The following is a 10,689-nucleotide window of genomic DNA, read 5'->3' on the forward strand; positions in this document are numbered from 1 at the left end:
AGGCCCGGGGGCCGGATGCGGCCCAATCGCCTTCTCAATCCAGCTTGCGGATGGTCCGGGAATTAGCATGTTTTTATCTTGAGTAAAATGTGCCCTTTTATTTAAAATGCATCTCTGGGTTATTTGTGGGGTCTGCCTGGTGTTTTTACATGAGTAGAATGTGTTCTTCTATTTAAAATGCATCTCTGGGTTATTTGTGGGGCATAGGAATTCGTTCACTCCCCCCCCCCAAATAGTCCGGCCCACCACATGGTCTGAGGGACCGTGGACCGGCTCACGGCTGAAAAAGGTTGCTGACCCCTGCTCTAGAGGTGGTTACATGGCACATACCTGCCAACTGTCTGGGACATCCCATTTTTGTGACTAGTGCGGCCCGGAAGATGCACGTCCGGGTTTTGGGCTGGTACCTGTTGGAGCGTATGGCAGCACCATTCACATAACGAAAATTTAAAAAACAGATTTTTTAAATTTAAACTGGATTTTTAAAATAAACTGCTTTTAGAGGAAAAATCTTTCTAAAGATAGTTTTCTGTTTAAGTTACATTATAATGCAAAGGCTATTCGTCAGGAAATAAAGGTTTGTTTTAAGTTTTTCATGTGTGCTAAAACTCAGTCTAAGTTTTTTATAAAAATAAAAATGTTTAACCACATCAGTTAACAAGCATGCTATAATGTTATTGTTTTAGTTGAACAAATTGTTTAAATTGTTAAGGAAAGGATTATTTTACTCTTTCCGATAAAGTACAGCGGAAAAGTTGTCCAAATATAAACAGTTAACTTATTAAACCGCACAATAATTTCATAATTATGAAATACATTTCATAATGTATTTCTAATAGTATAACCAAATCAGTAATTTTTGATATAATTGTAAAAACTACTCTGAAAATTTATTATTCCAAAAATGAATCCTTCATCTGGTTGTAAATATTAAGATTATACCACGAGATTATAACACGAGTGTTAGCGTCGGCCACGCAGGAGAGTGATATTAAAAAAGCTCAGGGCAGTCTTCCCCCATTTTCTAAATTTTTAGTCCCCCAAAATAGGGGGTGTCTTATACATGGGAGAGTGTTATACAGTGGGTGCTCGGGTTGCAAACATGATCCGTACAGGATGCACGTTTGCAACCTGCAGCATTCGCAACCTGCTGCAGCGCATCTGCGCACACGCAGGTTGCGATTTAGCGCTTCTGCACATGCGCGACCGCCGGAACCCGGAAGTAACCCATTCCAGTACTTCCGGTTTTCCGCACATCCGTAACCTGAAAAAACACAACCTGCAACATCTGTAACCCTAGGTATGACTGTACACGGAACAGTGTGGTAATTTGGTGAGAGCTTTATATCTGGTTTTTGTATAAACTGGTCCTTAGAAATGGGGTGGGTTGTTTTTTTTTCCCTTTTCCAAAATCTGAATTGTTGAGGAGGAGGGATTTTGAGGGGAGCGTTTCTGCGTTACAGGAAACAGATTCTAAGTAGTTTGAGAGTCTCTCTGTTTGTTCTTTCGGATTGGGGGGGGGCTTGTTAACAGTCGCATCCACTCATCGATTCCTCCCGGTGTTTTGCCTTTGTTCACGACGTGTGTGATGATGCCTCGCCCTACCCTTTCCCAGATGACAGCCTGGATGTCATTCTCCTCATCTTTGTGCTATCTTCCGTTCACCCTGACAGGTAAATGAGGGCTGGGAAAGGTGGGGGACAGAGCCAAACGCAGTAAATGTCTCTCTTCATCTGGAGTGGCTTTCAGGGCTATCTTTAGAGAGAGGGTGAATTTATTACTGAAGAGTCCTCCGGTTCACTTGCACGCTGGGCATTGAAAATCCCAATCCTCTCCCGTTCAGAGCGAGAGCCGGTCGAAAGAGCGCCTCGCTAATGAGGCTTCTTGTCTCCCTCAGAAGAGGCTTCTTTGGCAAAATGAATGCCTATTAAAGATGGCGGCTCTTTCCAAAATATTACAGATGACTTCTTCTTTTCCCCTTGGAAAAAAAAAATGAAATGAAACCAGCGAAATCCAAATGGCCACCTTTATGCACCAAAGATATTCCCAGCTTTGTTCTCCAAACAGCTGAGCTTTCTGATTTGCTTTCAGAGAAAATCGCATTTCCCTCATTTCTTCCTGTTTGTTTGGGAGGCAAGCGGGTGATGAGTCATAGGCAAAAGAATACTTTGCCAAGCCCGGGTGGGGAAAGGGAAGAAATATCTCTTCCCTGCACCTTTTGCTAACTCTTAAGCCGCAAAGCTTCAGGTTTTCTGTGCAAATTTCCACCATTAGCCTGTGTAGATCTTCCTGTTTTGTTCCCCCACCATCAGGTAATCTGACAAAGGTTGCTGTGATTAATATCCCTCAATTCTAATACTGCAAAAGGCTGTATTTAAGTGTTTTAAATAAACATGGATGTTCCACTGAAATCAGTGAAACTGGTTGCCGAATAAGTATGCCAAAATTAGGTCCGAGCTGCAGTTTGTATCCTAAAATCACTGTTGTTCTTTCTCTCGCCACTCACCTTATCATAGTATTATCCTAATTACAAAGGTTAAAGCACTAAAAGATAGCTGTTTGTTCTAATCTTCCTAAATATTTAAAGAAATTCCCTGAACAAGCGCCTGTTAATAAAAAATACTGATCTTGGTTTGGGGTGGGGCTGAGGAAGAGACAAATAATTGTTTTAGCGGGCAACGTGCAAAAGGCCACGAGGGTTCTTATCATGTACGAACCTTCATTCAGCATTTAAATTATCACCTGATTAGTTTTTAGGGCACTTACAGCCTGTCATTATTTTATGGGTGGGGTTCAGTCACGCCCTGGCAAATTCAGGTTGTGGAATTCAAAATGCTTTGGTTCTCTTGAGTTCACCCCACATTGAACTTTCTGTGATAAGGAAAGTGTCAGGAAATGGCATTCTGAAGTATGGGGTGACAATTGCTGGACACAATGCCCTGTAATCTCCCTACAAACTTTGTGCAAACGAATCAAGATGAATGCTTTTTTTATTGAGTTTTCAAAAACCAAATCATTAGACCCTCAGTGTCCCTATTTTCCAGGGACAGCCCTGGATTTAGAGAAGCCGTACAATTTTCTGATTTGATCCTGGAATGCCCCATTTTTCCTTAGGATGTCCCTAGGTTTCATTGGAGAAATGTTAAGAGGGTATGGGGTTATGCAACTGCCGAGCCAAGGAGATAAGTAACTATACAATCTTTAGAAGACATTTGAAGGCAGCCCTGTATAGGGAAGTTTTTAAATGTTTAATGTTTTGTTACGTTTTTATATATGTTGGAAGCTGCCCAGAGTGGCTGGGGCAACTCAGTCAGATGGGCGGAGTATTCTTATTATTATTAGCAGATTATTATTAATATTAATATTATTACTACTAGTACTATGGGATAAGATGTCCTTATTTTCACCGAAGAAATGTTGAGGGTATACAACATGCAAACAAGACAAACAAACAAAAAAGAACAAAAACTTTGTGGGTCACGTTATTGGAATTAGAATAAAATAAGCAGAAGTAGGTTTTGTAGATATATCAAAATAAAATTATATAAAGGCACCTTTTGGAAGGAAAAGCTATATATTAATAAGGCAGCCTTGCCACTTAGAGGTATGTCTTGTCAGGGCCAGGCTAGTGTTTTGTGTTTTTGAATTACACCCTGATGGTGTGTGTGTGTGTGTGTGTGTGTGTGTGTGTGTGTGTGTGTCTGGCTATTATATTTTCACAGGATCCAAGGAGTTATAAACAGGCTGGCCAGATTATTGAAACCTGGAGGAATGATTCTCTTTCGGGACTACGGAAGATACGACGCTTCTCAGCTTCGTTTCAAAAAAGGTGCTTCTCAAAGAGACAGTTGCTTTGTTTGTCTACTTGTTGTGAGTCCTCAGTAGGGATACAGTAATCTAGCCTTCCTTTTCTCCTATTAGGCCGCTGCTTGTCGGAGAACTTCTACGTAAGAGGCGACGGCACCAGAGCTTATTTCTTCACAAAAGGTATTTGCGCCAGCACCAGGGTTGAGCAGTGTCAGTTTACCTCAAAGGGATAACCTCTCCTCATGGATTTATTCCCAGCCCCACTTTGGTTTAGGAACATTTGCTGCTTCAGGACAAAGGGCAAAACCTTATTCTCCAATGGTATCAGGGCTGTGTTCATGCCATACATTTAAAACACACACATCATTCCAAAGAATCCTGGGAACTCTCATTTGGGAATTATAGCTCTGTGAGGGTGTCAATCACAAGTCCCAGAATTTTTTTTAGGGGAAGCCACGTGCTTAAATGTATGGCGTGTATGCAGACTCAGTTAAATTAGGCTCAATAAAATAAAATAATCAATTACAGGTGGGTGGATTTCGGTTGAACATGAGGAGAAGGCTCAGCCAAATGTGGGCTGTTTGTGGAAACCTTTTCCTCACAACAGCTCAGGTGTGATCCTGAAAGCCAGTTGATAATTTGCACTTAAAATGTTGTATTATTGCATGAACCATTTTGAGAGAAACACTATATATAATAATGGGATTCTTCCAGTAGGATACAACTATTGCATTCAAAATAACAGTTTGGGAGGAGAGTAGAAGTTGCAGCACAGCACATTGTTGAGAGCAGTATTTTAATTCCATGTGGTGGTTTGTCTGGTTGTGCTGGGGGGGGGGTCTTACAGCAGTGTGGGGCACACACTGTGGGGCACACACAGATGTCTGCATCGACAGGGGAAGAGGCTTCAACTTGGCACGAGATCCCTTTTCTTTCTGTGGAGTCCTGTCCTAGGCCCCTGTCTGTCATGCTTAATTAACTCTGAATTAGCTGGCGTTTTGGCGTGTGTGTGCTTTTAAATCAGTCCCACAGAGGTCTTTCTCTTCTGGATTATGAGATGTGACCAAAGTCACATTTGCTTCCCATAATATTTTCTATTAACTGTGAAAGCTTGGGGAGGGGAGAGGAGAACGGGCGCCTGCAAAGAGGGCTTTCAACTTTGGTGTGACTGATGAGTTTTCGTACACCACCGGGCATGAGATTCTGTAATGAAATTCATGTGGCGCCATGAAATGCGTCTCCTTCCCCCGCCTTGTAGGGTTAGCGTCCACTGCTTGGCTTTCAGAACAGCAAGAAAGAGATATTCCATCCCTGACATACTCTTAACTAGGGCTGGGCGATATCTGGCTTTCAAGATCGTGATATATCAGCTGAGGAGCTGGCGATACGTCACGGCTTCCCAGTTGCCAGTGGCAGTGCAGGCAGGCAGACACGAGTGAGGTGTGTATACCTGAAGGCCCAGTATCCCCGAAGGAGCATCTCCACCCCCAATGTTCAGCACAGACACTGAGGTCCAGCGCTGAGAGCCTTCTGGCGGTTCCCTCACTGTGAGAAGTGAGGTTACAGGGAACCAGGCAAAGGGCCTTCTCGGGAGTGGTGCCTGCCCTGTGAAATGCTCTCCCATCAGATGTCAAGAAAATAAACAACTATCTGACTTTTAGAAGACATCTAAAGGCAGCCCTGTTTAGGGAAGTTTTTAAGGTTTGATGTTTTTTCGTGCTTTAAATATTCTGTTGGGAGCCACCCAGAGTGGTTGGGGAAACCTAGCCAGATGGGTGGGGTATAAATTCTTCATCATCATCATCATCATCATCATTATTATTATTATTATTATTATTACTATTACTATTATGATGCTGGTGAAAGCCACTGAGCCATGATATATCCCAGCTTCCTTTTGGGTGAAACTTACCAGAAATGGTGAAACTCACCAGAAAAAAAAAGAAATCAAGTTAACAAAATTTTTATTTAAAAAATGGAAATGATCTACTGAATATTTACAGACAATCTGTAAACAGTAAAGAACATTGGCAGGATTATTGTAATAACCTGCAGTTTTATATGAGTATACATTTAAAGTAGATGAATTAATGATTAAGTTAATTTGGTATACAGTCGTACCTTGGTTTTGGAACAACTCAGTTCTCAAACGTTTTGGTTCCCAAATGCCAGAGTGACTGTTCTGATTTACAAACGATTTTTGCTTCTGATGGGGCTTCCGCGGCTTCAGATTGGCTGCAGGAGCTACCTGCAGCAAATCAGAAGCCGTGCTTTGGTTTCCAAACGTTTCGGAAGTCAAATGGACTTCCAGAATGGATTCCGTTCGACTTCCATGGTACGACTGTATACGGAAAATATAAAAAATAAATTTAAGGAATCACAGGAAAAGGGGAAGTTGAGTTTTGAAATGTTAAAATGACTGTAAAATTATTGAAATGTCTAACACTGAAAATCATAAATAAAAATTAAAAAAAGAAATATATATCGCCAGCTCAAAATGTCTGAAACGGGTATCGCGGTTTGAATCTCATACCGGTTCCAGACAGTTAATTGTAATATCAACCAGGTCTACTCTTTTTTTAACATATCATTTCCAACAGTCATTTAACATAACTTCTTATCTTACACAACATTTTAGACTTCCGTCAACAACCTCTGATAATTTTCCATTCTTTATCACTTATTCTGCATTTCTTAATTCCTCTATTACTCTTAATTATCATTAACTAATAATTCTCCTCATAGTCTTTCTGGCAATATTTCATATAATCCTCCTTTCAGACCCTCTTGCAGTCCTACTAGCATAATCTGTTCATTACAGTGGCTTTTCAAATAGTTCATATATTTACTCCAGTCTTCTAAGAATCTCTGGTCCTGCAGGTTTTGAATCCTTCCTCTTAATTTATCTAATTCTGCATAGTCCATTAATTTCGTCCGCCATTCTTCTTTCGTCGGTAATTCATCTTGCTTCCATTTTTGTGCCCAACCAGGTCTACTCTTCACTTAAACTGAATAACTATCATATAGCTGGGAGGATAGAAATGGCTGCTTCAACCTACTCCTCTTGAATTAGGAATTTCAGAGCTTGCCAGGTAGCCTGAGTAGGTATCGCTTCCTGCTTTGTGAGAGATCAAATCCAGGAAGTGGCATGCTCTTCTAGGCAGAACTAGACATCTTTGATTACCTTGTTGCTTGCATACCTGACAAGGCCATGCTCTAATGCAAACATTTGCCTGCAAACCCTTTCACTGGCGTTTGTGCGCAGTTGAAGCTGTGGCTGCCGCAGATAAGGCAGGTGACGGCATTGCCCTCCCTCCCAGCCCATTGCCCTCCAGGGGGTGCCCTCAGATGCTTGGGTCGCAGTCCCAGGAAGTATAAGCCTCTTAGCAAAATGCTCACTTAAGGGGAGCAGGGTTGGAGGTGCAGTGCAGTGCAGTGCAAGGTCAAGCACAGATAACAAGTCCAGGTCCGAAACACGATCCAGAGACGAGGTCAGGCGACAGAGGGTTCAGGCAAGGTACAACACAGCAACAAGGGAGTACTTGGATCAGGAGCAGGCATGCTGTACAAGGAGCCAGGGGAACAGTGTAATTTCTACGCCTGGGCCATAGATCAATACATTGTCCTAGACCAGTTTGAGGGCCAGAGCAAGATGGCGCCTTCCCCCAGAGATATATCACAGGTGGAGCTTGCCTTACCTTCTCTGGCTGCCTAATTCCTCCCTGTGCCAGCCACTGGTGGAGGAGGAAGCTGCCTCTGAGGCGGTTTGGCTTCCCCCCAGTGCCAAATGATGCTCATTTTCAACATCACAATGTATCGCTATATCGTGATGTTTAGCTGGTGATACATCACGATGTTGAAAAGTTGGTATCACCTAGTGCGACGTTAACATATGAGAGTGCTGGAGGTGAAATAGTTAAACAGGTTACCCAATCAGAACCCGGGGGGTGGAGTCAGAGGAACTATAAAACCAGCTCTGGGAGGGGCGAAGAGGGAGTTTGTTGGGAGTTGGGTGGTTGGTTGGAGTGGGAGTGAATTGAGATTGAGTCTGTGGGTAGGTTGAGTTAGTGTAGTGAAATAAGCTGAGTCAGGAACAGTTAGGAGCTAGGAAGACAAGTAAAAATCTGAGAGGTGGTTTAGTGAGTGAGAGCAGGGAGCGGAGGTTATAGGACTGGATAGGCACCCCATGATTGTAATTGACAGAGACCATTTATGAAACCACACGGTTGTTAAACTGCAATAAATAAACATAAGTTTATGTTCCAATTTAACCCTGACTGGACTCGGTATTGTACCAGGTAGGGCCTGGGTGGTGGCAGCGAGAAATAAAGTGGTGACACAGGGATCAATAGACAGTGAAACGTCCAGGGAGCCTGTGTGATTGCCACACCCAGCCCTAGTTGTTTCCAGAAACTTGGAAAGCTCAAGAAGGATGATGATAATGGATAAAGGATGATGATTATTATTACTACTTTTTACTTATACCCCACCCACCTGGCTGGGCTTCCCCAGGCACTCTGGGCGGCTCCTAACAGAATATTTAAAACATGATAAAACATCAAACATTAAAAACTTCCCTAAACACGGCTGCCTTCAGTTGTCATCTAAAAATCAGATAGTTGCTTATTTCCTTGACATCTAATGGGAGGGCGTTCCACAGGGCGGGCGCCACTATCGAGAAGGCCCTCTGCCTGCTTTCCTGTAACCTCTGTATACTCTGGAAACCTAGACCCCAAGCTTCTGAAAGTAAAGGAACTTTGGCAGGTGCTCACTCAAATGCTGCAACATGACTCTGGGCCTGTAGACGCACATTTGGTGTGGACCTGGCGTTTTCCATGCCAGAATTGTCAAGGACTGAAGAGTGTCTCCTGCTCTTCCTTTGGCTGCTGGGTGTGTGAAATGATAATGAAACAAGGAACCAGGCCGATGGCCTTCTCGGTAGTGGCTCCCGCGCTGTAGAACACCCTCCCACTGGATGTCAAGGAAATAAACAACTACAGTGGTACCCCGCAAGACGAACGCCTCGGAAGACGAAAAACTCGCTAGACGAAGGAGTTTTTCGTTTTCTTAGCCGCTTCGCAAGACGCATTTCCCTATGGGCTTGCTTCGCAAAATGAAGCTTGCCCCGCAAGCTCCGGGGATAGCGGGGAAGCGCAGCGCGTCTTCCCCGCTGTCCCCGGACCTCTTTTGAAGCAAGGGGTGGCGGGGAGAAGATCGCTTCTCCCCGTTGCCAGCCCTGCGCGCCTTCCCCTCTGTCCCCGGACCCCTTTTGAACCAAGGGGCGGCAACGGGGAGAAGCAATTCTCCCCGCTGCCCCTTCCCTTGCTTTAAACAGGTCCGGAAAGCGCGCCTTCCCCTCTGTCCCCGGAGATCGTGGGGCAGGCAATGGGGAGAAGCAATCTTCTCCCCGCTGCCCCTTGCTTTAAAACAGGTCCGGGGACAGAGGGGAAGGCGCGCGGCGCTTCCCCTCTGTCCCCGGACGGTCTCCATAGGAACGCATTGATTGATTTTCAATGCATTCCTATGGGAAACCGTGCTTTGCAAGACGAAAAACTCGCAAGAAGAAAAAACTTGCGGAACGAATTAATTTCATCTTGTGAGGCACCACTGTATCTGACTTTTAGAAGACATCTGAAAGCAGCCCTGTTTAGGGAAGCTTTTAATGCTTGATGTTTTATCACATTATTATTATTATTATTATTATTATTATTATTCTGTAGGGAGCCACCCAGAGTGGCTGAGAAAACTCCGCCAGATGGGTGGGGTATAAGTAATAAATTGTTATTATTATTAACGCAAAGTTGATCCACTGCAGCACAAGACATGGAACGTAAGGAAATCCTGCAGTGCCAGGAGATCCTGAGGGTGCAATTTTACTCCTGCTGTAATCCGTGACTTTGTTAGCAGCATCCTACATAGATCTTTTATTATTATTATTATTATTATTATTATTATTATTATTATTATTATTGCACTGTTTTAAATGAGTGTAACTTGGCTATTTATTTTACAAAACACAGATGAAATACACAGCATTTTCTCTTCGGCGGGCTTAACCGAAGTGCAGAACCTGCTCGATCGACGTCTGCAAGTAAACAGGAAGAAGAAGGTGAAGATCCATAGGGTCTGGATTCAAGGCAAGTTCCAAAAACAAGGGGAGCTGACTCAAGAGTAGGCAAGAAAATGCTGCAGTTAAACACAACTCTTAGCCTGAGAAGACATTTCCCCTCAAACGTCCTGATAAACCAGGAACGCATTTGAGCAGAAACACTTTATTTACCATTTCCGCATATGTCGATGTGAATTGGACACAACCCAGAAGTGTGTGTGTGTTTGTGACTTGCCTTTTGCACACACATTGGGAAGGAATTTCTACATTGCAGGGGCTAGTTAAGCCTTATAGTCCCTTCCAACTCTACAATTCTGTGATTCTATGAATGAAACTGTTTCGGCTACTTTTGTGTTCCGTTCATTGGTGGAAAGCAATTGCTTTTTAATTACTGTCCCGACCAGGAGATTCAAAAGATCGCTGGAGGGCCAAAGGTTTGGGTCAGGATTTTGACAGTGAAGGTGGGGTGGGGAAAGCTGAAGACTAAAAGTGGAGAAAAAGAGACCAAAGGGAAAATGAAACTAAAAGAAGGGAAGGAGGAAGTGGAGGAGACCAAAACAATTACGGGAAAGAGAAAGTTGAGCTCAGCTCTCCTGCCCTTTGGATTGGCCAACAGGTTGGTAGGAGGTAAGTAAGAGCATTATTGTGGGGGGAAGAAGAAAGCAAAACCCTAACCCCACCCATTCCCACAAATACATTTAAACAGATAAAGGAAGTTAATCAGCCGAAGGCCAGGTTGAAGACGAACGTTTTGCCTGGTGCCTTAAAGGTGT

The 10,689-nt window shown here is 43.4% G+C and overlaps 1 protein-coding gene across 1 annotated transcript in view; it reads left to right on the forward strand.

Annotated features, from left to right (window-relative positions):
* The window catches only part of METTL8 (methyltransferase 8, tRNA N3-cytidine), a 32,023-nt gene extending 21,762 nt beyond the window's left edge, over positions 1–10,261 (forward strand). Inside the window, 5 exon segments of the mRNA XM_083714663.1 lie at positions 1,534–1,673; positions 3,723–3,829; positions 3,922–3,987; positions 9,828–9,976; positions 9,978–10,261. Of these exon segments, the coding sequence (XP_083570789.1) occupies positions 1,534–1,673; positions 3,723–3,829; positions 3,922–3,987; positions 9,828–9,976; positions 9,978–10,016 (501 nt within the window). The 3' untranslated portion in view covers positions 10,017–10,261.
* The last annotated feature ends 428 nt before the right edge of the window (positions 10,262–10,689 follow it).

This window comes from Podarcis gaigeae (assembly GCF_964106915.1).
Source record: "Podarcis gaigeae genome assembly, chromosome: 1".
Classification (NCBI taxonomy): Eukaryota; Metazoa; Chordata; class Lepidosauria; order Squamata; family Lacertidae; genus Podarcis; species Podarcis gaigeae.